The 27,888-nt window shown below is 41.7% G+C and overlaps 2 protein-coding genes across 2 annotated transcripts in view; both read right to left on the reverse strand.

Moving 5' to 3' along the window:
* Nucleotides 1–2,505: 2,505 nt before the first annotated feature.
* On the reverse strand, nucleotides 2,506–13,370 carry lhx4 (LIM homeobox 4; the record flags this gene model as incomplete). Its single annotated transcript, XM_080770143.1, has 6 exons — nucleotides 2,506–2,894; nucleotides 3,861–4,032; nucleotides 4,701–4,855; nucleotides 5,918–6,120; nucleotides 8,094–8,265; nucleotides 13,292–13,370. The coding sequence occupies 6 exons, from the start codon at nucleotides 13,368–13,370 to the stop codon at nucleotides 2,506–2,508; spliced, it is 1,170 nt and encodes a 389-aa protein (XP_080626269.1).
* Nucleotides 13,371–24,269: 10,899 nt separating this feature from the next.
* qsox1 (quiescin Q6 sulfhydryl oxidase 1) overlaps nucleotides 24,270–27,888 on the reverse strand; it is a 30,617-nt gene continuing 26,998 nt past the window's right edge. Inside the window, exon 13 of the mRNA XM_080770400.1 lies at nucleotides 24,270–26,707. Within this exon, the coding sequence (XP_080626526.1) occupies nucleotides 25,866–26,707 (842 nt within the window). The 3' untranslated portion in view covers nucleotides 24,270–25,865. The remainder of the gene's footprint in view (nucleotides 26,708–27,888) is intronic.

The raw sequence follows: 27,888 nt of genomic DNA on the forward strand, positions 1-27,888 counted from the left end.
AGGTTCCAAATGGACCTCCACAATTGAATAGAGGCCTAAGTGTGTGGTAAATGCTCTCAATGGGTAAATGAATTTGCGGGTTAGCTGTCTTTAGGAGCATTTAGATAAAGGAATAATAATAAAAACACCAGCTATGGATATATTTCTTTGACATATTGATTACAGAGTTCAGCTGCAAATCTTTCATAAATTGCAGATTCATCACCAGAGATGACAATGCTTTTGATGGAACGCCACACATTAAAGAGTGATACACGCAAGGGTAACCCAAAGACAATTCAGCTTTATTTTCCTCATATAGATTTGACTGTACACAGTTCATACCATTGCACAGAAGGCATAAATGGATAAATTCAGTGCTCTCTTTTACATCTTTTTCAAAGACACATGGCAATAATAATAAATAGCGCTCATGAAACAAGACGATCAACACGTTTTCAAACTGTACAAAATTTACAACAATTAAGACGCAAAATTCTGAGGCAATAGAGTCTAACAAAAAAGTTGTGATGTGGTTGAAGTCTCTTTTTTTGTTGATTTGCTTTCTGGCTGGCGAGTTGGATGCTCTTTTCAGCTGGTACATCAGGATTTGGCAATAAATGTTGAACAAAAATCAATAAATATAGTAAAAGGAAAAAAAGGGGAAAAAAAGAATATGGCTTGTATTTGAATACTTTTTTCTTTTTTAAATAGGAAGAGCTTTGTTGTCACAATTTCTCAGACAAAACCAGAATAGCATCACTCTGAATAAGAACTTGTGTATTGTATAATGGTTTCCTTTTCTTATGTCATCTTGCATTATCCACTGAGTTGACACAATTGAACGGGCCTAATTAAATCAAGCAAGCCATTCTTCTCATATCTCACCTGGAGATTGCATTTATAAAGAATTTGAACTGTTGGCCCTAGATTATGATAAACCTTTCACTCAACAGGAAGTCCACTAAGATGTGTACCAGAAAACATACGCCAGCACATTGGCCGTGTCAATAACCATGCTAGCCACAGTGTCAACCGCTGTAGTGTGTGGCTCTGAGATACAGTAAGTCTGCTAACCGCTGTAGTGTGTGGCTCTGAGCTACAGTAAGTCTGCTAACCGCTGTAGTGTGTGGCTCTGAGCTACAGTAAGTCTGCTAATCCCTCTGACGTGGGCAATGGGAGGACAAGCCGATGCCACAGCTGGTGCATTTCAGCAAGAAGAGAAGCTAAGAATGACCTGTCAGTCAGTATAAAGGGACATTTTCCACCACCTTCATAACACTAAGAAGGGTGCGTTTGTTTTTTACTTTAAGATGCATGTTTTGTAATTGTGTAACAGTTAACTTTTTCCTCACAATTATTCGTAATTAAATCCGTAGGCAATTTCCAAGCATTATAAATGGATATCACCTTGCAGATAACTGTGCATTCAAAAGAAGACATTAATTATTGTAATGATCTGCATATCATTAAAATGGCCATGTTGCCCTTGCATTTCTCCACATCATGAATGTGTTACAATAGAAAGCTTGCATCCTGGCAAGGTTGGAATTAACATGAATACTGACAGAAGTCAACCCATGAGTCTGGACCAGACCCCATTACATGAACAAGAACAAGTCAAGCACCTGTGAATGAAGTAGAGAGACCAGCTATGTAGTATGTTTTTTCCCCTCCAGCCGAACAGAGGACACCTCAGCTTCTACAAACAGATGGGTAGACAAACGAACAGACAGACCCAATGGCCATCTACTGTACGTCCTAATAACTTAGTAATGTAAGCTCCACCAACACATTTAAAAAACGTTAGCATGGTTCAAAAGTCACACTTGTGCCACTGCTCTTATATAAATTTCTCTACCAATGAAACACTGTTTTTGCCTTGTGCATACATCTCTCTTCCTCTCTTTCTCTCTGTATTCCTGTCCTTACCCGCAGAAAAAGAAGAGAAAGAGTAAAGTGCGTTGCCAATGTAAAGGCTTTATTATGGCCGGACAGAGATCCTACTCATTCTGAATCAGGAGCATGCAGGAGCATCCTCCTCTGTCAAGGGTTTAACATCGAGGCTGATGGATAGGAATGGTGTGGCTCATTTTGAAAGGGATGTGATGATCTGTCCTGTGAGCATAATCCACCATTCATGTGATGGAAAACACACATCATATCCATATCCAAATAATTTTCAGAGTGAAAGAACACAAAGTCAACCGATAACAAAAATCCTATGATACAGTGTTAAGTTTGAACATTCAGTAGCGTTTCATCCAGTCGCTTTATCGAGTGGGGAGCTGTTCTTCTTCTGTGAGTAGTAGCTATTTTCACAGCTCCACCCAACTGTTATGACTGCCGAGGAGCTGAGAGGAATACCTCTTCTCTACACCTCTTTTCCAACATCACATAAACAAACCGTAGCAGAGTCTTGGAGGGTGATAGAAATGTAAAAAGCTGCATTGAGTCTGTTCTCTGTCCTTGTCACTGGTGCTGCCTCACAAGTGTCCCTATACCAATGGTTGAGTCCTCTGTGTCTCAGAACTGGGAATGGTCCATCTCATCCAGCCAGGAGGCAGGGCTGGTGGGGAAGTCCGGGTATCCCGTACTACTGCCCGTTGACAGGTCTGAGGTGGGGCCCCCGGCCATGGCCCTCAGAGCCTGCCCTACGCCTCCAGCACCTCCCTGGGCCACTAGACTGTCCATGCTGAAGCCAAGGTTGTTGAGGAGAGGGGTGTGACCAGGCAAGGAGGCAATTGAGGAGGGCGACTGCGGGAGACCGTAGGGACTTCCTGCTCGGATGTCATGATAGGGCTGTCCTGCAGCGTCGAGAGAGAAACTGCCATTCAGCACACCGCCGTTCGCCACGTCCCCGACACTCCCGTACAGCCCGTTGGTATGGCCCAGGTCTGACAGGATCTGGTCCTCTGTGGTGGGAGAGGAGAGATGTCATTATATAGTTGCTGTCAACAATCAGAACAATGTGAACATTACATTGTTTAAATACAATGTATTATATTTTATAGTTCCATATGCATTCTATGAATGGGATTTTCAGGGGCAATATTATGTAGAATTTAACAGAAGCAAGTGACCTGGGTGCTGGAGTAGCCACTTCACTAGTGAATTAGTTTTTCTTAGTAAGGCAAAGAATGGGAGAGAGGTTATGATTTGCCAATTCAGCCTGAACAAAGGAAGCCTGTACTGTATGTGTACAATTACAAAGTATTTGTCTCAGTCACATCCCCTCTGAGCAGTTCCAATAACAACCCCCCGTGCCTTCCTCCCAGAGCACTTTCTCTCTAATTGACTAAAAGCTTCACCTGCTTTATAGAGTTTCTGCCACCGTGTTTTCATTTCTCGTAAAAGAAAAATGGCCTCCTTTTTAAAAGTGGCTGGGGGACTTTTATGACTACCCAAAATGGGGGTTTGCAAACATTAAATAACTATAAAAAAAAAGAAAGAAACATGGGGATGTCTGAAATGACATGTGTACAACTGCAGGTGACTGCAAGCCCTCTGTTTTCTAATAAGCTCCGTCATAGTGACAAGAAGAGGTGGAATCAGCGAATATACTGTATAGCGATGTGAGAGGAATGGGGCAGATTTTTGGATTTGCATATGCTTTAATTACTGTTCAACAGGAGTTGCCAGGATGCCATGTCAATGCAAATATTTTGGCTCCCATATACTGTATAGTACCCACAGTACCCAAAACCCTTTTGGGAAATTTCAATAAAGAATGCATCAATTACTTTACATATTAAAGGGCATTATCTACAGAGCAAAATCTGGAAGTGTCAATTTAACTCTGAAACGGTAGACATTGGACCTGTAAATGTTTATTGTTCAGCAATATATCACTTTCGTTATGTCTGCAATATAATACAAACCTCTGAAGCTGAGTTCACTGTCACTGAGTCCTGCATCGTCAGCTGAGCTTTCCTTTTCTATCTTGGTTCCCCCCCGGTTACGTTTGACGCTCTTATAGAACTGACCCCAGCGATGCCGACCAGCATCCTTCTTCAGACGCTTTTCCTTTGCCCGCCGGTTCTGGAACCAAACCTGACAGGGAGGAACAGACGTGAAAGAGAAAAAGAGTTGGACCAATCAATCAGTACAACTTTTTCTATCCACCCAGAACAGTGGACCGGGTCCACCTGTGGTCCTTTAGCTAAATCATGGAGAGTTGGTAAACAAATGGACCCTTGTAGATCTTTAACTCTTGAGAGCGTAAAATGAAACCAAATAGGCCCTTCATTTTATGCTTTCAAGAGTAACATTATTGTTAAACATCTGCATTACTTAATTCACAAGAAGTCTACACACAATTAGAGAATTTAGAAGAATTGTTATTTTGATCAATGTTTTCCTGTTATCTCTCCAATGCACAATGCATCAATGCAGCATGGAATATTTGATTAAATCAAATGTTCTACATTTTTGGTCAGAGAGGCTAAAGGCCTATTCATAGTCTGGATTTTCGGTGGTGAGGTGACCACCAGAGAGAAGGGCTGGAGCGGTGGCTGTGGTTTTCTCTTCACCGCGGCTCGTGACGTCATGTTGTAGTTCGGTGGTCACCTAACCACCGAAAATCCAGACTATGTATGAGCCTTAAATCTCATCAAATGGTGGTCTGTGGCTAAAATGCCAAATAAATAATGAACCGTAATACGAAAAAGGTTGAAAAACACGAAACCAGTAGAACCTGGTATGAGATATATGGACTATACCTGCACAACTCTCATGTCCAGCCCGGTCTCAGACGACAGCTGCTCTCTGACATGGCGCGCTGGCTTCGGAGAATTCTTATACGCACTTTTGAGGGTCTCCAGCTGTTTGGCTGTGATAGTGGTTCTTGGTCTCTTGGCCCCAGCCTCCGAATCATCTGAAGAAAAGGTCAAGTAATATAATAATAATAATAATAATGAATTGCATTTTTATAGCGCTTTTTTGTGCTCAGGTATCCAGACATGGGACGTTGCAATTACCGTGTATTTGTCATAGTATAGTGCATGTATATATGTATGATGTATTTTTTAAGTCATAGTATGTATGATGTATTTCTCAATACATAGTGTACGACATATCTTTGTTCAGTTTTAAGATGTAATTTTGAAGTCCTAATGTACAATAAGTAGTATAATATGACACTGTATTTCTGAAGACACAATATAGTAAGGTATAAGTATGTTTATATACACATTTCTTGATTAATATTGTAGTACTAGTATGGTATTTGTATGACGTATTTCAGAATGGTAAAATAAGCTCAGAAAGTGGAAGGATGTTATGTAGCAGTTAACAGGCCCAAATGCAGTTGGATGAAGTTGCTAACAACAAGAACAAGATGGAACTCTTTTAAAGCATGACACATCTTGACATTTACGCTAAAACCTCAGCCAGGCAATATTTTCGCTCAGCTCTTCCATTATTGTTTTTGGTTTACTTTTAATGTTTAAAAGCATTGTGGCTTATAAAACAGGCCTTCACGTCTGAGGACAGGTGAAGCCCTTGCCCTTGTATAGCATAGATGTGTGTTAAATGGAGTGAATGGTCATGTGTGGAGCTGTATTATTGTCCTCCTGCAACTGTCCCATGCACTCCCACAGCAGAGGACATAAATCTGTCCAGCCCAGGGTGCCAGAGTAGTGGAGTTACTGGGGCGCTGCCATAAAAGAGCATTGCTTCACTTTACATAATCAATCAGAGACGCACGGAAATCTCCATGATACGCAGAGAGACCGAGAGAGAGAACAAGAGAATAAGAGGGAGAAGATAAAGTGACAAAGACCGCACAGACAGAGAAACACTGCATGCAAGAAAACAGTTGTGAGTGTTTAAAATGGAACCAAATGGAACTTCACGGTTCCATTTGGTGTTATGTTTCTACACTCTCAGAGTTAAACGAACACTGAGAGGATTTCACACCGCAGAGAGAAAGACCTACCATTTTGTTTGGCTGTCTCATAGTCCTCCTTGCAGACGAGCCTCCCATCCTCCATGAGGTAGAACTCGTCCCCGGTGGCCAGCTGTCGACTGCACATGACACAGGCGAAGCAGTGCAGGTGATACACAAAGTCCTGCGCCTTCCGCACCACCTGCGTCGGAGGGATCCCCTGTTGGCACGACGCACATTTTGTCCCAAAACGTCTGCAGGGAAAACGAGCGAGACAGAGAGAAAGAGAAAGAGAAAGACATACAAAGATGGAGACGCTTGTCAACATACATTAGGTTGCATATTCAGGACATAGAAAAACGAATCAGTCATCAGCATATACACAGTAAACTCCTGAGTGTTAATGTAATACGTACTAATGCCAAATGGATGTTTATGGTTGTGTAACTCAGAGTGTACACTCTCAGAGTTAAATCAACACTGAGGCCTCTGCTGCGTGCACTGCATGCCGTCTAAAATCACCTGTGGTATCCTTCTGCTATTTGCATCACTTCACAGGCTGATGAAGAGAGTGAGACCAAACGTGATTAAAATGACATGCATGATGCCTGCTCTTTCCACACCAGCTAAGAATGATGGCACAGTGTCTTTATTAATAGTTGTGCCAGCTGTGGTATGGGGGGGGGGGGGGGGGGGGGGGGGGCTGCACTGGAATGCATTTCCGTTAGCAATAGACCTGTCCTCCACTTGATGGATGGATAGGATCAATGCGGGTGTGGTGGTGGTGGAGGAGGGGGGGGGGGGGGGGGGGGTATCTGGGCATGTGTTATATGCGAGTGTGTTTGTGTGTGTGTACTATTTGGGTGTATGTTCGTGCATACATAATGGCTGCGAGTATACCATGTGTGCATCTGTTGGTGCGTGTGTGCGTGCGTGTGAGTGTGCATGCGTGCGAGTGTGTGACGTGGCTGTGTTTGCAAATGAGGTGGTGAGAAAGAGTAGAGGAGGAAGAGGAGGAGCAGGAGGCGTGCTCACAGTAAACACACTCTGAGGAGAACCAATAAAGCCCTGACTTCAGGAGAGGTTTTAAATCACACAACCCATCCAAAGAATAAAACCTTCCCTTTCCACAGACCAAGGTGAAGTCTCACGACTGCTGGGAAACAACCGGGCATGCATGGCTCTCAGTGTGTGTGTGTGTGTGTGTGTGTGTGTGTGTGTGTGTGTGTGTGCGTGTAGCATATGAGCATATTCCAGTTCTGGTCAACCACTGTCTCCAGCCTCTCTCTCTCTCTCTCTCTCTCTCTCTCTCTCAGTAGTCCACCATAGCATGTTTGAGTATTGAGATGTGCACCCTCCCCCCTCCCGTGTCCCCAGGGCCAGCTAATACAGTTAGCCTTCACTCTGAGACCCCAGAGCTTTTTAGGTCTCATTGAAGCTTTGGACATTAAAACCTCTCAAACATGATTTAGTAAAAAGCTCAGTGCAGATCGTGTTTTGGATACAAGTCAAACTTAATTTTCTTCTTTTTAATGCCTCGGAAATTCAATTGTTTAAAGGAAGAACAACAACAAAGTAAGAGAAAGAAATAAGAAAATAAAAGAAAGAAAGAAAGAAAGAAAGAAAGTGTAGTCTGTAGTGCTAAAGACTTGAGCCTCACAGATCTGCAGTTTAACTTTTGATTGAGGTGGGGGTTTCTTTATGTAAAATCTACTTTAAAATTACATTTAAAATGTACTACGTAAAAATAGTCAACTCGATAACTGTCAACTGCACATTGCTGAGATATTAATTTCATAAACCTGCAGCAAATACTGTTAGTAGGCCCTAGTGTCCAAATAAATAATGCAGGTAAATGAAGTATTGTGGATTTTCACGAATCAATAGCCAATAGTATAAACCTATAGTAAACTAGTACATGAATTTTCAAGAATCAATATTATAGCCTAGCCTACTGTGGAATTTGTAATGATTCACACTGTGAATCATTACAAATTCCACTGTAAGTATATTAGTATATACACACCCTGCAGAGCTTCAACTACAAAAAGCCTTCACAGTTGAATCCGGATTTGTAGGCTGACTCTTTTTGCCTTTTCATCAAATGAAGAGACGAAGGCTGACCAAATTACAAAATTATTACAAAATAAAGGTCACATATTATTTAAATGTAGATATACCGTACCGCGGTATCATGTGCATGAATGCAAAATAGGCCTATACTCACTTGAAGAAATCCTCTTTGCAATAAACATTTCCCGCCCGCGAGAAACACTTGTCTGCCAGCGGCGTTTGACAGTCGGCGCACTTGAGGCACTTGGAGTGCCAGTGTCTGTCCAGCACCTTGAGAATGAACTTGTCCAGGATGTGTTGACTACAGCCCGCACACTGAGGGATCTCTGTTGGGAACGGAAAAACACACGAACGGTTACAATGCATTCCAAACGCAAAATGCCTATAAGAATCTTATTTCTCCCATGCATGCGATAACTGCTATGACCTAATAATACTGGTCAGGCTATAAAGGCACAAACAAACAATAAATTAGCATATAGCCATTTCATAAGCTCAGCAGCAGCCAAATCATTCACATTCAATAGCGTATCGGCTATAATGTGCTCTGCTCAGGGGTTTGAGGCCTGTTCGTCGTTCCAACATTCAGTCACTGACTGTTGCCGTAAAAACGTGATGAAATGGGACCGTTTTCCAAGCAGCAGCTATAAAGCACACACTCTTTTTTGACAAGCCTATTGATTTAGAGATTTTTTTGTTTATCGATTAGGCTACCTCTCATATATGCCTCTCTGTTTTTCTGTATACATTGATGGCACCAGTCTCAGACAATCAGAGAGACAGACATTTTACACACAACATGTATAACCGCTCCTATCCAGCAGAATAACAAACGCTCCAACTGATATCTCAAGGTTGTTTATTTCCCCAAGACAACGTGAAAAACTGCAACACAAAACATAACAATATCCTTTTAAACACAATGAAATATGAATGTCCTTGTTGTCAGTCAATCACGATGTCCGTATTATATGTAAACAAACACAAAGATGTACACAAACAATTAAACGATCGACAGAATTACAACACTGTTTACAAACAAATAAAACAACATGTAACATATACCGTGTGCGCCGTCTGCAGATTATTTTAGGAGAGTTACATTATCTTCTCTTATATTCTTTATTTAAGGACACTCTTTTTAGCCGTAGGAAGAGCTCCATTGCACCACTGAAACTCAGCTTGTTCCGAGTTCAGCTCACACAGGTGAAATCAATGCTGCCTCACTCTAATCACAGGGCTCTGCTCCTGCATGCCCTTCTAGGTCATAATGAACAGCAATAAGGACCAGGCACCACACACAGCATGCAAATACAATATGTTATGTACCCAAATAAACATATAATGTTCACATATTATACATTTTCAGAAAGGTAAGCAATAAAATTGAATATTACAAAATACCCATTGCCTGGGACAGCTACAACATGGGATATTAGCCTTATTTTCTCAGCACAGGGCTTTCTCTATAACACTACACTAGTAGGCCTACTTTATTCTATTTTATTTTTTATTATAGTCTATAAATTTAATCTAAACACTGTCCTTAATATTACAAACTATTTTATAGTTTATTATATTATATTACACAATTTCATTGGATGTTTTGAAACGGTTGAAATGTTGAAATGGCTCGTGCTACAGCCTAGCCTATAACAGTCCGTTTTCTTAATTTGCAAAATAATAATAACAATCATCATAATAATAATAACAATTCTGTAAAGTCGTGTTAATATATTATTATTATTATTATTATTATTTATGAAATATAAATATAGCCTTAGGCCTAGACTGGCGGGTTTCTTTATATGAATCATTTGAATGCATAACGAAGTGAATGTCAACATTATAATCTATATTCAAAATCATTGGCGAGGAAACGTGATGAAGGTGACAGGCCTTATAGGACAGATCCTGAAAATCACATCAAACGGGGAATTAAAAAACAAGTGTTAAAACACCAATAGTTCTTGTGTAGAGAAGATATTAGGATTGCAGTCATTATAGGACTGCCTATGGCTGTGTATATATATGCCTATATGTTCAAACTCAGAGGAAGTTCTTTCATTATACAGAGAGGCTCAACGAGCACACGAAAATGCATGAAATCCTGCACGCTTGCGTCTAAACGTCAGGTGAGGTCAGTTTAAAAAACAAAACTGTAGCATATTTGAATATATGAAGTATTCTCATAATGAGAGAATGAATCGCCATCTGTCTGAGAGAGAGACACCTAGAAAATGCAGAATATCACCATTAATGCAAGAACGTGCCAAATCAGTCACTGATTTGGGGTTATTTAGTGCAACGTTGCCTGTTCATTGATTGATTGATTGATATTGATTGAATGTTTTATTTCACAGTATGCCGAATGGGTATAGCCTACATCAGTGGTTCCCAAAGTGGGGTCCGGGGACCCCCAGGGGTACCTGAGGGAGTTCCAGGGGGTCCCCAGCTAAATGATAGTTTGTAACCAAATGGACCCTTATTGGTCTGTAACTCTGAGAGTGTACAAATGTAACCAAACGGTTTGGTTCCATTTGTACACACTCTCAGAGTTAAAGTAACATTGATTTAACAATATAAATTGGAGTCTAGATAGAAATGCCTAAATGCATGTCAAACTGGAGAGGGTCCTTGAAATTAAGAATCACTGCCGTTAAAAATGTTCTCTTATGGGGGTCCCTGGCATATCTCTTCAAATGGGGGTCCGCGGGGCTATAATTAGTGTCTATTTGGGGGTCCTTGACATGAAAAAGTTTGGGAACCAATGGCCTACATTTCAAACGAAAGCACAAGTCACTCGTTTACAACAGGGTCCGCCATTTTCAATTCATCAGAACATTCAAGAGACGTACAAATATATACACTTCTATAAAACTAACAGGAAATCCTCTTCATTATCTTCGGATACACCGATTGTCAGTGTTATCTGAACAGGCAAAAAGTTGCATTAATAACCCCGTCTTTGTTTCACTCTCCATTATAAGAAGCTATAGATCTAACAGGTTAAGGTACATGCAGTCCAGTGGTTGCAGGGGTTGTATAATGCATGTACCTGATGTGACTTTTCAAAATGTAGCCTATAAAATGTAGGCTATAGTTGAGGAGCCTGAGTGGAATAATGTGGAGGGACCGTGCAGTGAACGGAGAGGTGGTGCTGAAAGGAAAGCACGACGATCTTGGCAACGTGCACCGAGCACGCTATAAAGGTCTAATGGCGAGGTCCCACATTCTCTCTTCAGTTCTCACACACACACACACGCACACACACACACACACACACACACACACACACACACACACACACACACACACACGCACGCACGCACGCACGCACGCACACACACACACACACACACACACACACACACACACACACACACACACACACACACACACACACACACACACACTCCTTGTAAATCTCGCTACACTTTGGACCTCTTGCAGAGAGGCTCAAGTGGCCTGCCTGCATATCTTGGCGGATCTCGGCTGTCCAGCAGCACCTTGCACTGCATGGCCAGGAAGCAGCCAGCAGTCTCATCGCTTCCATCAGTGAGCCACCCACACACATTCTCACAGATTATGAGGCTCAAGTGTTTAGCACTCAATTGTTTTTTTTTGCAGGATTTTAGAAGGAAAACAGTTCAATGCGACATGTTTGACTTGTGTTTGAATATGAGAAAAGGCTGCTCTGTTTTTTTATTAAACTGAAGACAACATTGTACAATGTGCAGCTATAGAGGCTTGACGTCTGCGGTTGTAATGCAATTACCCTGATTAAGAAGAGAATAGCATAACATATTGGCCATAATAAAACGGTTAGATTTATCTATTCCTAGAATAATCCGGTTTTAAATCCAGGATGAAAACTATAGCACCGAGGGGTTTGAGTGGCAGGATCTGAACCAAATCTTTTAATCTATCTCCATTTATAAAGTTCAAAAACATTAACCAAATACAGTTTTTTTTCTTCTCTTGATAAGCTAAATCCTTCCAATTGTAACTTCACATAATTGGCAAAATAACGTTATGGTTAATAATGTTCCGCCAATACTTTGTTATTTTAGTTGAAATACGTTCTTTAACTCATTTAGCACAAGTCAACATATACGCATGTTTGGTGTATTTTCATTTTTCAAAGTTGAAAATATAGCATTCGGTTTGCAATGTAGGAAAATTAGGCCCAAAACATTAAATTATTAGTTTAATTATTAGTGTATCATATCACATTGGCATGTGCTGTAGGCCTACAGTGTGGATTAAAACAAATTTGAGATATAGTTATAGGCCCATCTGTACTGGTACTCATTTGAATAAGAATATCTTATTTTTTAAATCCAATTCCACTTCCATCTTGATTGCACGATCAGATTATGAAGGGCTCGGTCGATATTAACACATGATGACAAAGAATCCATGCAAAAAAGTATAGGCAATTCTCCTGTTTGGTGCTGAGAATTAGAACATGGTTGTGAATGATTGATAACTGGACGTAAAACATTATCGCATCCTTTTAAATCGATGGGGAAAACGAATGTACTATTAAGTTATAATTTAATAGTGGTTAAAAGCTCCAATTGACTAATTTGGCTTCCCGAAAAAGACGCAAAAAATGATGAGGTATCCGTTTGACCCAGTAATACGCGTCAATCAAAGTCAGAGGGTATTTTGTCTGATGGGTGATGACAACTAGCGTCTGATCTCTTGACCAGGCGGCAGGCTCGTTTACAAATTAACGGCTGTCCGGCATGGGATATAACTATAAGCAGTAAGCATGGATGCAGATGCAGATGAAACCGAAAAGTTTGTTTCAAATAATTGTAAAGTAAATAAAACGTCATTTTGTTCTGAGGAGGACGGGCACAAACTATCCTTTCGTTGTAGTAGAATGCATAAGTCTGGCAGAATTCTGCCAGTTCTATCCGTTTTTGTGCAGAATGGAGTCAAGCCTGCAAAGATAAGTGAGCCTGCAAAGATGAATAAATTGGCCCGGTGTTTTATTGCAATTAAATATAGAGCTGCTTTGAATTCGAAACATATATAGCCTATACCATGCCCAACATATAAAGCCTTCTTTACCCATTATAATTGTAGCCTATAGGCTATATCATGCCATTGCCATATCACATCAGTGGCCTAGCCATGTGTGATAGCTTAGCCCTCTCTTGGAACTCGGAAATTTGATATAGCGTCTCCTCCATGTCCTTTTATAGCGTCAGTCCCTTCGGCCGACTTTTAATTAAACCCCTCTCTCTCTCTCTCTCTCTCTCTCCTCCTCGGCCATATTAACCCCGCAGCACGTCATTAATCAATAGGGGAAAAAATGAGAATAACAGAAAGCCTTACGTTGCATTGGCACTCCAAGAATTTCTGGTAAACCCTTCACAGGACTCTCTGTCGGTAGAACCGCCGTACTTTGCATCATGGTGATCCGAACACACACACATACATACACCCCGCAACAAGGTGGGCGCGAGCTCACGTCCTTTATTAATCAAGAAAAAAAAGAAAGAAAGTCTGGTGATGAAAAATAAAAATAATTTCAAGAGCGGTCCCCCTCGCCCTGCCGTCCCGTTATAAGTCCCGCTGTCTCTCTATTCCTATAGGGATGGATGCTGTCCGTGGCGTTCCCGTGCCGTTCCGTGCGTGGATATTGTCCCCTGCTCTTTTGGAGTGGATGAGACAGACAGGCTGCTCGCTCCATTCAGCGCTGCAGGGGCGGCGGGCCGTGACGTCACCGCGGCAGTCTCCACCCGGGGGCCAATGGAAACGGAGGACGGGCTCCATGCCTATCCTTACTTTGCCTTGCAAAGCCCCGAGAAATAGTCTAGCCCCGAGAAATAGCAGACCTACAAGCTCACAACGCGCCGCGGACAACGCGTCGCGTTGTGAGCTTGTAGGTCTGCTATTTTTCGGCCCGTTTCTTGGCGCGCGACACCACCGTGCGACGGACTGAGCATAAATTAGGCTTAAAGGATGAGAAAAGAAGATGGTGTGTAGAGATGTCTCCAGAGAGAGGCGGTCCCAGCTTGTTTATATGGAAGAGCATAAATAGAATATACTAGGCGCCATGCACTAAATTAGGCCCTTATAAGCAATATAGTGATAAGGATCCGCTGAATGGACTGGGCTATACTATGGCGATATTATGACTATGGTATAGTGCACTGTGCACGGCTATAGATTTCACTTTCGTTTTCGTGCTGCAGGCTCACGAATCACCGTAAAATAACTCGAACCAGCAGAGCTCGATGATAACTCGATAACTGTGCATATGATGTGGAAATAGGCCCTATATTCGAAACACAATCCTAGAAATTAAAAATGCTATATAGGCTATTTCTCACGTGGATATATATATATATATATATATATATATATATATATATATATATATATATATATATATATATATATATACACACACACACACACACACACACACACACACACACGCAAATTACCCCATATATATATATATATATGGTGTAATTAATGATCAAAAATACCGTATGCTTATAGCCTACATAGACTAAGGGGATCGAGGAAGCCCCATCCCATGCATATCGTTGAGGGCGGCAGCCAGGCATGCACACAGACACAGTGACTGGTGGCATTAGGAGTCTGGGCACAGTCGCCGCTGACACTGTTCATTTCAGTCCCACCGTCTGAGAGTGCTCTCTCCCGAGTAAGATATTCCCCCCGGAGGGTTCGTAGTTCAAGCCAGATGAACTCAATGTTCGCTTCCAATTTACTTCAAGCATGGAAAAGAAACGGCTTTCTTTCTCCCGGCAGGTTTGTTTGGATCAACACAATGAGGCCGTCTTCCTGCTGTCTCAGGTTGGAGCACATCAGTGATTCCCACGTTCTCAAGAGGAGGGCTTTATAAACAGAAGCTATACCTGGAGCAGGCTAGCTGCATGGCAGCATCTCTGACCCACATCTGTCCCAATACAATCATCACTGTTGATTTAACTCTGAGTCTATACAAAATGTGCAAATGTCACCACATTTATATATTGGCCTATAGTCTAATGTAACCAAATGGACCCACAAGAGTCCACTTGATTGATTAATTCAGTAACCCTCGAGTTAGGATTTTACTCGCCAACAATCACGAACAAGTGTAAAGGGTAGGCTATACCTTATTTTATTGAATAAATTGGTAAATATTTTAAAGCCGTGTGATTGTGTTCCGTTTTAAAATATGCCATTACATTAATACATGCCTTACATGCCTTATTGCCTTATTTAAAACAATAATGTAATGTCCGCATGCATACTACAATTTCTAACAACAGGCCTGCATGTCGCCTGTTATGATAATGATATAAATTGTATAGTTCAGCAGCGTGTCTTCCTTGAGATGATGAATTCCGACTATTTCAAGAAGATATATAGGCCTACTAATACTTCTATAGCCTATACTGCATGCATCAAAACACAGACCTGCAGAATTGAGTTGACAAAGAACAATGGTAGCTTGCAAACTACGAACTTCCCATGCGGTTATAGCGGTCAACTCATGGGGTCCATGGCAAGGGCCATATAACATAATGTTCACTTCCACTGTACTATATATAGCCAATAGCCATGGAGCATTATCCGATATATCATTTACAATGTTTTTAAATTCGGAACGGCACCATTCTATTGTTTCACCTGCAGCCTCTGGCCAGATATGCCGTTTACACAATCCCATAAGCCATGCGCTTATGTGTTTAATGTTTCAAATGTAATTTAGTAAAATGAAAACCCACATCAAGCTGATTAAAAAGGAGCATGGGATACACAGGAATTCTATGCGGCCTTATACGAGCCCTAAACCAGTCCGCTTCCCCAAAAATATGTGCCACCCCATTCACACGCCCCCCCCCCCCCCCCCCCCCCCCCCACACACACACACACACACACACACTTCTATACACCAACCAACCATCCATCCATCCATCCATCCATCCATCCATCCATCCATCCACCCATCCATCCATCCATCCATCCAGCATGTACATCAGCGGCCTGTGTATAATCGTCTTACTTTCATTTTAATCATACACTTTTCCCTCAAGATTATTCAATTACTCCGATTGTTGATTTCCGAACCATTTGGCTGCTTTTAAATGGAATGCAGATAAAATGCTCTTAACCTGTCAGCAAAGGGTCACACAATTAGAATAATTGACGGATGTGCATGCATGGGAAAGAAAAAAGAGTGCAGCCGTGCACGGTTTGGTTATTGGGACAGTTCTCTTTGGGGAAGGACCTTTAATTCAAACTATATCATTGTCAGCCATGATGCATGCACCTTTGGTGAACATCAAATACTTGATGATGAATAGTTCCATAATACGCACACTATATAGGCTACTATATGTTTTAATTATGTCACAACACAGACAAAATGCAAAAACTAATATTTAAAATAAATATATTCAAATAATACTAAATAACGTATTAGATAGCGCTATAGACAGAAACACGCAGTTATTTTTTGTAACTGAGTGTAAAATGCAACCTATACATTCATACACTCAGAGTGAGATGAAAACTCAGTATAGCCATTACCGTGTACAGACTTAAATAAGGAAATATTGCTAGATTAATATTTAGACAATAAAATAAATCACAGGATATTGTTTGATCTTTAGGCAACCATACCATGCATGCAATGAGAAAACAAAACGGATAACGCGAAGGATCGAGGAGCAATAGCAACCAGCATGCAATTATTGCCAAATAGGTCGAGTGCAATTTCAATGCCTTTGTCATAATCTTCCAAAATTGCAATAATTCCAGAGCCAGGTGGAGCCATGACTACACATCGTGACAGTGGCGAGGTATAGTGAGGTGACTGATCTTTTGCGTTCAAGGTGCCATTGTAAAAACTCAATGCAGGGCGAGGAAACTGCCGAGCTATAACTCAAGCAGAGGGCGACTCCTTTGCCACCGCTGTTGACCCAGCCACCTCTAATTAGATCTAATATTTCAGTGGATGAGTTCATTGACATCTGCGATTCACGAATCCATCTCATGGGATATGGAGAGTCCCAAGGACCAGCTATAGAGGCGGTCTCAAAAATACAACCACCAGCATGTTGTGTGTGGTGTGGTTGTGATTTCAGTGTTGATCAAAGGCAAAGCAACAACAGCAACCATTTAAAACAACACATTTCTTTGTGTATACCTATATTGCAATGTGGACACACACACACACACACACACACACAAACACACACACACACACACACACACACACACACACACACACACACACACACACACACACACACACACACACACACACACACACACACACACACACACACACACACACACACACACTTAAATAAGACAATTAAAGACTGCCTATTATAATTTTGTTTACAAACATAAAAATAATTGTCTGCTATGAGGCTACTATGAGGCTAACAAACAGTCACATGCACGCACCACTATTGCTTTGGAAAATCGGTTCACTGCTTTCTTGTCCTGACTCGAAAAAGCGCCACACAAGTGAGCGAGGCCAGAATGACGCTTATAAAATAAGAATTTTGTAAATATAAGCTAATGACAAAAAAGAAGACAAAACATCAACAACAAACAAATGCCGAACTATATAAACAAAGCAAGAGTGCGGAGATGAGACATCTTGCAAACCTACCTAATCATTGCATGTGTGTGGTATTTGCACGCCCGGGACAGCCTATGCGTTTCAGCACCACAGCATCTGGACAGCGCCTCGCTCCTCTCCTCTCCTCCCCGGCAGGGCTCTCCTCTCCCCGCTGCTGACATTCATCAAGAGGGGCCGGTTTAGAGTGAAATAAACACCTCTGCAGTCAGAGAAGCAGCAGTTACAATGTTCACTCTGGATATTTCCCCGTTTTGTCTTGACAAAAACAATAGGCTGTGTCTCCGTGTCACCATGTGTTCTTCGCCATTTCATTCCAAACCAAAAGGGGAAAGAGAGAGCGAGAGAGGAAAAAGGCAAGGGGAACCCGAAGGAGAGAGCACAGAGAAAATTAAATTGCACTTGGGAGCAAATTCTATTAGGGAATAGTTATTGTCTCCTGACAGCTCCTGTCCATTTGGGTAATTAGTAGAGGGGATTGGTTGAACAAACGAAATCTATTCCCGTCAGAAATTATATTTCCCAATTCCCTGATTGAACCTGGCCCTATTGAGTTTGACAGTTGACTCCTGCAAAAAGCGGGCCTTTAATCTCGACATCTGAGAGAAAACAGAGCCTAATAATAAGCTGCTATAGTACAGCCAATATAGGCCTACTATCATATACTTGACCTATATTTCATGGAATAGCCTATAGTGTACATTGATTGGTCGTGTTAACTAAATTTGTAGGAAATAGTAGGAAAGACATCATGTTACATGGCCACGTTAGAGCAGCCAGTAGGCTGGGATATAGGTTTTGTGACTCCTGAAAGTAAAAAAAGAAAAAGACCCTTTCAGTAGTAAAACAAACTCAGGATTTCGTTCTTTCATGGTTCTTTCAGGAGTGTTTAGTGCTATTCTTCAACAAGGTGGTTTTCTGGAAGTGGTGCAACGATAATTAAAAAAAGAATAATAAATCAGGACATAATTAAGCAATATATATCTTTAATCAAATTTTATGGTCTGAAACGTTACCTTTCATAAAAAAGTCAGTAAAATGATCATCAGTCATCTGACCAAGGGCCAACTTCTTTCAAAAGCATACCTGCACAAATCCTCCACATTACAGTATAATGTAAGTGTATACAGTAACTCCAATATTCAGCCCATAACATCAACAAAAACAATATACAATCATATAAAAAAGATATAGATTTTCAGAGCAATTGTTATGCTGCTTAATTATATATTTTTGAACCCTTAATTTGTAGCTGTTAATTAAATTGTATTGCAAGACTGATATGAACATTTGGGCAAAATGAAATAAAATCCATTATAGGCAAATACATCAAAATTGAAATATCTTTGTGTTCTGTGAGATGAAATACAGGGAGATGAGGAGGACTCGTTTCAAATGGCCCAAGGCCTCTGACACCTAGGACACATTATATTGAATAAACACTGATTAAAGTCCCTTTTATAAACTCAGGAATTCCATGGAAAGAGTGAACCTTCCCAGTTCGGTGACAGGAGCAGGACCAGTTGAGTGCATTAAAACAACATGACTGGCAGGCCTTGGCTCCACTCCAAGTTCATTTTAACTGAGCATTTCCTGTAAGCCACGCAAACACAGAGTGAGGACAAGAATAGAATAGAATAGAGTAGAATAGAATAGAATAGAATAGAATTCTTGAGGTAAAGGTCAGCTTATTGTTGAAATTAAAACAGTGCAGCGGAGCACATTATCAAAGCCTAAATGCACTTGAGAGCAGAGGGTTATTGATTCACTGGCCTCGTCCTCCCTCCTTTCCAAGCTCTGCCATGCACACATCGACTGCAAGTAAGGGCTGAAATAAGCTATATTATTCTTTAAAAGACACTCTTGTGCTCATCTGGGATCTAAACAGCAAAACACACACACACACACACACACACACACACACACACACACACACACACACACACACACACACACACACACACACACACACACACACACACACACACACACACACACACACACACACACACACACAAGCTCCTATATATTTGGTTTGTTTGGATTTATTACAGTCAACACGACAGTTCTGAGAGATGGCGCACCACCACCACCACCACCACCACCACCACCATGCACTGCCACGGTGTGCCTGTCCTCCTGTTACCCTTGGCACCGTCACCACCTCCTCCACGGTGGAGGTGACGGGGGGGAGATGAGACGTTTGGGATGTGATGTGCGTCCACATGGAGGGAGGGAGGAGGGAGGGAGGGGGGAGGGACCAGCGCAGTAAAATGAGATGGATCTGACCCTGCTTGACTCATGGCTCTAAAAGGCTGAATGTTCAAACTGAGGGGATCCTGCCTATATTAGAAGTGATATACACCAATACCATATATTAACCTCTTTTTCATAATTTATTCACCCCCCCCCCCCCCACATCTCCATAGGCAGAGGCTTTATAGTATTATTAAAGTCAGAGAGAGAGATGACAGAAAAATGCATCAAGGACCGGCTGCGTTTTAATATCAACAGTGGAGGGGTAATAAACACAGAGGCAGAAAGCACACAGGAGAAGAGCCACTATAAAACTCATGCATTGTCTAATTTATGGAAGACAAGCACAGGCCAGCAAGGTGAGTATTTTACCCTTCAGTGTCCTGTTTTCATATTGTCCAGACACAAAATATTTGTTTGTATATATTGTTTGTATTGTATACCGCCGGAATACTATATAAAAATACTACACACACACACGCACGCACACACGCACGCACGTGTGCGCACACTATATAGGCTATAAGAATGCAGAAGGTTTTACTCAAATGAAAATCCCACTTTCAGTTTTGAAGAGCCATTTGGTTAAAGGCATTTATAGCATGTAAAGAAATATGTTAGTGGTCAACCAGCTGCAAAGTTAACTCAACGACATGCAACTCAACAAACTGTCATTCTAACACTGAGGATTTTGCATTTACATTTTAAATTAATCAAATAAAGCAACATTTATAGCAATAAAGTTCTCGCCTAATCTTAACATGAACTTGAAAGTATTTATTCCAGCCACAACATTAATCCATCAAGGGGAGACAATTACAATTTACAATTTAGGCATTTAGCAGACGCTCTTAATCCAGATTACATTAAGCAAGAACAAAAAAGCATGGGAATACATCACATAAAAGCATTTATCATGAAACATGCGTAAGCTAAGAAAGTAACAGTGGAATATCTATATAATGAAACTATACATATAAACTATACATATATACTATGCTATACATATATACTATGGCGTGCTATGACTACATACAATGCAATTATAGTGCTGTCTACATAACATGCTATAAGTCTGTATAAAATGCTATCTAAGTCTACAGAAATGCTATCTAAGGGGGTAGGGTAAGTGCTATGGGCCAGGAGACCTGTAGCTTCCACAGCCACTATGAGATATATTTTGCGTGTCTTAAGTACCAGGTCTTATTCCCTAACTTGAGTAAACTAAAGACCTGGAGGCGTGATCAATGCTCCTTGGCCACTCGGAATAGCAAAATGGCATTGATCACGCCTCCAGGTCTTTAGTTTACTCAAGTTAGGGAATAAGACCTGGTACTTAAGACACGCAAAATACAGCCCATACTATCTATACTTGAATCTGTCACTCACCATGCTGGTGCTTCATTTGACGCAGGTGTGATCAGCAGTGTTGCAGTCAGACATTATTACCACAGAGAATGCATTATGTATTCTGTGCATTATATGCAATTTTGTGGTAAACATTTGCTTTCTAAAAAAAACAAATAACCAATAACATTCAGTGGGCCCTATTATTGTTAATTCTTCGGCATACATTTAGTTCTCAGTACGTTCAGAGGAAAGCGTGTTTGACTTCAGTTTGTGTTGACAGCACCTGTGTGTGTGTGTGTGTGTGTGTCAACAGCGCTAAGAAACATCCGATTATCATCCAATATCAAACACATACACAATACACACATATATCTATATACTGTATATATAGGAATATAATATGTCGTATACACAGTATATATATACACATATATACACACATATACATATACATATATATACACACATATACATATACACATATATATATATATATAAACACACATCTGTGTGATGCAGTTAGGCAGGCCAAACACTAGGTCTATTAGTCCACAGTTCAATTCAATAAACCATTAAGGAAATAAACAACTCAAAGAACTGCTGGTCATAGTGTAAACAATAACCTGTGGCAAACATCCAAGCCAAACTACAAAGCACATGGGCAGTGCAGTGAGTCCATGATGGGTGATTATGGCAATGAATAAACAGTTGGGTTTCCAGAGGCTTTCTGACTCACGTTTGGTTCGTGGACGCACACAGTTGGAGGGTGAAGAGAGAGATGGTGCTGGAGGTTGGTAGACAACAAGCCGGTGTGGTGAAGCATGCATGAATGAGTGAGTGCAGCTAGTCCTATTTGTAGCCTCCCACACCTGTGTGCAGTGAGCAAGGTGCCAGCCACTCAGCCTTGATTGCTGGATTGGCAGTGAGTCTCCATGGGCCTTTTGACAAATATGATTCTGTGTTATTTTAACTTTACTAACTGAAGGCTAACAAACAAAAGATCACTTCAAAATTACCAGGAGACATTGGCTGAGTGTCTGGCTGATGGTGCAGTGGTCTAATGATCAGTCCTTCAGTAATTTGAACTTTTCAAGGCTCGAATGAAAAAAGAAACACTCAAAAGCACCAGGAGACATGTGCTGAATGCCCAAAGGTGCCTTAGCTCAATGGTGTGGTGTGCTTGATCGGTTGCCTCTGCTGTGTATGCTGTTCATGCTTTGAAGTCCGATAATACACATTAACAAAAAGTATTATTAATTATTACAATTATGACGTCATGAAAGGGGCCTCCCGATCCTTAAGGCCGCCCCTGTGTGTGTGTGTGTGTGTGTGTGTGTGTGTGTGTGAGAGAGAGAGAGAGAGAGAGAGAAAGAGAGAGAGTTTCAGAATATACCGTGGGATCTTTTTGTCTCCTCCTGCATAATACCCACAAATCTATACAATAGCAGATCAACACCGTCGTCGTACAAGGTATAAATCAGGCTTTAGAAAAGGCTTCAGTGCTCTAAGTAGTAGTAGGTGACCATCAATCTGCACTGACTCCAATCCTATAACAAGCCAGGTAGACATTTAAATAGATTAATAGATCAGTCGTCAGGGAGAAAAGTACTATTACCAAAACACAACAGACCCACAGACTCAAAATCTAAAGGTTGATTCAATTGAATTGATTCAATAATAGCAACAGTGAAGAAAATGATCTAATAAGGAAGTAGTAAATCGTTGTGCTACCTGTATAGCAAAACAAATGATAAACAAACACGCACATAAAAGTTTGAGAGGGTACATCATTTCTCCTGTAGGTTGACAGTTTGCCAAGTAATAAAAAGAAGCGCCTGAAGCCGATATTAAAATCAGGAAGATATATATTCACACCTCCACGCATAAGTATGTCTGTAAAAGGAAAGAGATACAAGCCTATATCATTTCTGTCTGACGATGTGTTTTTCCTCAGTCCAACCCTGCAACCATAAAGTGTGAATGAGGACTTAATTTGATCAGTTTCTGAGAAGCTTGATTAGGCCAGAGATCCACAGCTGCCTAGGCCTGGTGCTCACCTTCTTTAATGTAGGGATATCAATCAATCCTGTGTGTGTGTGTGTGTGTGTGTGTGTGTGTGTGTGCACGTGCGTGCTTGTATGGCCTTAGTGTTGCGGTACCCCAACGATGTCACCAACGCAGCCTTGTACTGTTGGCCTGATACTGGTGGGTTGGTGGTGGTTGTGGCGGGGAGGGTGCAAGTCACGGGAGTCAAGTCAATGTTCCAGGAAATACAAAGCTTCAGATCAAGCATCGACTGTCTTTCAGGTGGGCTTGGTGTAATCCATCTATCCATCCATCCATCCATTTATCTATGCATCCATCCAACTCTATCACCCAGAGTACGCCCTCTTTCATCCACCTCTCCTCCCTCTTGCCTTCTCCCGAGGGTCCATGGGCTGGCCGCTGGCCCCCAGCAGGGCCCACCTTTAAGTGTGTAAGGGAAGAAGAGGGGCCCTGAAAGCCGATTGCGTTTTAATAAAGTTTATTATCTGCTGGGAGCTAATCCTCAAGGGTAATCTCTCCCCTCTAGTCCTAAAGGAAAGCTGGATTACTCACTTGCTATAATCCCAATGAAATTGTTAGGATTTAGCTTGCGCTGCACAGCAGATGGCAACAGGCTTTTTCCTTCAAACCTTGCAGCCTTTAACCCCTCTATTCCTACATCTGAGACCCCCTGTCCCTTCCGCCATGCCACACACCCTGGCAGGACGCTTCAAAACAACAAACCAAACATGGCCATGTTGTTCAGAAAAGGCTCAAAGTGTCTGAGATGGAGATGTTTTGACATCCGAGACACTTCAGATGTATGGAGGCCATGTGTTTCTGCCTACTTGTCTGGCAGAGTGTGCCGAATGGGGAGTTTAATTCTTTAACATTTGTTTGTCTAACCCAATGTGAGACACATACTGTATACATGCCTTCATGATCAAAAGGTAATGAATAAGAGGAATCACCTCTCAATTATCTGATTATTTCATTTTCAACACATTGCACAACGGGTAGAAAGTTGTCAGAGCAGCAATGCAGGAAAAAGAAAACAACTAAATGTCCTTATCAAAAATATGTTTTATTGATTCAGAAAAGCAAAGCAAAATGAAACTGTGCTTTGAGATGAATAACACCAGTAAAAGCTTAATGGACAACAGCCAAAACTAAATCCAGCTTATTCTAGAACTGTGTCCTGTGTGAACATATGTGCTTTGCACAAAACTTCATCAACAATAGGATTGTATGAAGCAGCTGTTATTTGGACTCAGCGATGTGATGTAATGATGCACATAACACAAGCCACCTCAAAGTGTGGCAATTAAATTATTAGCAAATGTTCATTGTTGAACTGGAATTTATTTATGTGGATATGTCTTGTCCCTTTGGGGTCCTTCATATTCAATTCATCAGAAAAGATGAGATTGTAGATCAGCTAATGTTCTGCGAATATTCAAGCCAGAACAGGGATGGGTTTCATGTGGTTAAATGAGGCTTGTTGAGAAATTAAATCATGATGCTGACCTGAGACCAGTTCTGGGATTACAAAACACAGTTCAACTATCAGGGTACTGTCATTATATTCTGCTATTAGCAAATCATATGGCCAATTTCAGAATAATTTGCTATACTGTTTAAGAGAGATCATACCTGCTTTTCTTTTATTGCCATGGAATGATAATTTAATGTTTCATTATTTCTCAGTAGAAATAGTGCAGATATATGCTTCAGCTGTGGCCCAACAGTCTTTTATGACCACAAAGAAAACTCTTCATAAATTCCTTTCATTATAACTATAGCAACAAAAAGAAAAAGAAAAAAAGAAAATCTCTATCTTACACAATACACACATTTGCTGTATAGCCTCATAAAAAGTCCACTTATTCTCAATTGAGATACAGATTTCATCCTTCATACTGTAAGTGGTCAAATGCAACTCAGAAAGACAACGGACTGTCCTTTAAAACAACCAGTGTTCAATTAGTAAAAAATGAGGGGGGGGGGTATGCCTGAATACTTCTTTGATAAATAGTGGAAATAACCGTACTGTACAAGCATACAATGTGTGAGCCTATGTGAACTTTCTTTGAATGAATTAAAAGTTTTAAAATTGTTTAAAATGTGTAATTTGCCCAAAACAGAGATGTCGGGGTTATACATTTTAAATTGCACAAACACCAACAACTACCCTGATGAGAGAGTCTTGCTCATGTATGATTTATGTGTTGCCAAAAGGTGTCATGGCTCTTTACAAAAATGATGTATTTTCAGAATTTAAAATAAAATAAAAAACACAACATTGACATCCCCTTTCAGAAAATGCATAAATTAGGCTTAAAATTAATATTCTAAAAGTGGAGGAACTGGAGAGCACAGCTTTTAGATTGGCACATGCCACCAGCAAGTTTGCACAATTTAAGGCAACTCTACCTCTCCACTTATTAGATATACCTGAACACAACCACAGCGGCAGGCGATGGTGACGGCGATGATGAAAAACACGGTGTTTTGTCTACTCTGGTCAATGTCTAAGTAGAAGGCTTAGGACAGTCATCCTGTTATACTAACCCCAATGCTACCCTAATGGGACTGTAATCATTGTAGAGAGTTGAGACGCATGTCAGCATAGTGGTAGTAGGTCTCTTAAAGTACCTGCTTTCAGGGCAGGGACACTTTGGCCCGTCGTGTTCTGAGGCGATTCTTGAAATAAAGGTACATGGCCAGGAGGCACATGGACGACAGGGAGTAGAGGATGACACACAGGCTGATGTCCACTTTGGAGAAGCCAATGCTCAGCACTGACATCCAGCGCCCCCTGTGGCTCTGGGGGCGCGACTGACGACCTGGTTCAATGTCCTCCACGTGACCGACATACTGGCCGGTCAGTCCTCGTTTCTGCAGACGCTTCCTCTGCTGGCCCGTGCCCGCGTCTGGCTCCATGGGCTCCAGCCCCACCATCCTCATCCCAGCATCCGACTCCCCCCCGAGGCCGAACCCGGGGCCCGCTTCTCGCTCCTCCTGTCGCTGCAAGCTGCGCCGCTTGACCCTGGTGGAGGCGGCGGCGGCCGCCCGCAGTGCTTTGGCTTTGTAGTGCTGGTTGACGAAGGAGTCCAGGTCCACGATGTCCTCCTGGGCGTCTCGCAGCCTCAGCCCCACCACGCTGGGCTTCCTCTGGGCCTGCTGACGTCGGCGCCCCGTCTGCTGAGGATCAGGCTCCGCCCATCGCTTGCCCCCCATCTCATCCGCTGCCGTGGCCTCTCCTCCTTCTCTCACGGCCACCTCCTCAACCATCGGCTCCTCTTCCTCCTCCTCTTCTTCTTCCTCCTCCTCCTCCTCCTCCTCCTCGTCCACAGTGGGTTGTGAGGTTGGAGACCTGGTGATTGAGTCCAGGGCTTCCCTGGCCATCCTTTTGACCACGGCCTGAGCATCCTTCTCCAGCTGCCATGCCTCGATCCTTTGCCGCTGCTTGGTCAGCACCTGGTCGTCGTCGTCTAGGTAGTCTAAGAGGGCATTGGGGAGCAGAGGGGAAACACAGGACATTATTTTCAAGTCTACTCGCTCCCCTCGTTCAACTCTGAAGGAAGAAACAAACTACTGACGCCTGGAGCAAAAATCTCCAAACTCTCCGCAAATGCAGTGCACAAATTGTATTCAGGGGTATGTGTCCACAGCAATTTAGTTAGACCAGAGGGTGCTGGGAAAATGATCTTTGCTAACCAAAACATCACCTGGAAAGGAGAGGTAGATGAAATGCAATGATCATCATAGACTAATATCTCCTCGACATATGAACTTAACATTCATATGCTCATTCTCAGTTTGGTTATTTTCTCAAATTGCATATTAAAGCATGACTGAGCTCATGCCATGTGGATATTGATGATAGCTACAGGGACAGATGAGGGGATGCACACGCAGATTAGACACACCAATGGACCGACATGTGGACCGGACATGCGCTGCTCCCGTGCTTGCGGTTATGGTTAGGTTAGGGTTTGAGGTAAGTTGTTGGTCTAATGAGTCGGACTAATAGTATGTCTAAACTAAAGCCTGTACCCGTCAATGGCACTCTATACGTCATTTCAATGCACAGAGTGCCATTGACGCATACGTCATTTGATGTTTTAAGTGTTTACAATTCAGGGCGCTCTTCCGCAACCTATATGACTGATCCTAGGACTTCCGAAAAAGAGGACACCCGGAAATAACATAAACGTGATCTAAAAGAATCCAAGCCGGTTTAGTCTATATGGATTTATATTTGTTTTACATTTTTCTTTGCTTTCTGTTCCCAGACAGCATTTTTGGTGAAAACAAGCTATATTCAACTGCCAATAACTAAAGAATGGAACATCGGGGTGACAGACCTTTTCCCCCCGATGAAAGTAGAGACTTGTCTTGTTTCTTTTGAGATATTTAAAATATTATGTGGCTCTTGAAAGAGTAGTGGAAAAAGACTCAAAAACTAGTAAAAGCAAAAAAAACAGAAACTCTGGCAGCAAATGAGTTGAAGCAGCAAAGCATCCTTTGAGAGAGACACATGAAGGGTATAGTATTAGTAGTATCATATGGTGGTACGAGCTTTGGACACTCTGGTTATAGGACAACTTAATTTATTGTAATTTGTGTTGGATGCCTGCTCGCTACACATGCAATTAGGACACAGTGCACCACCTGCATC

This window comes from Protomyctophum bolini, assembly GCF_963924005.1.
Source record: "Protomyctophum bolini genome assembly, chromosome: 8".
NCBI classification, from domain to species: Eukaryota; Metazoa; Chordata; class Actinopteri; order Myctophiformes; family Myctophidae; genus Protomyctophum; species Protomyctophum bolini.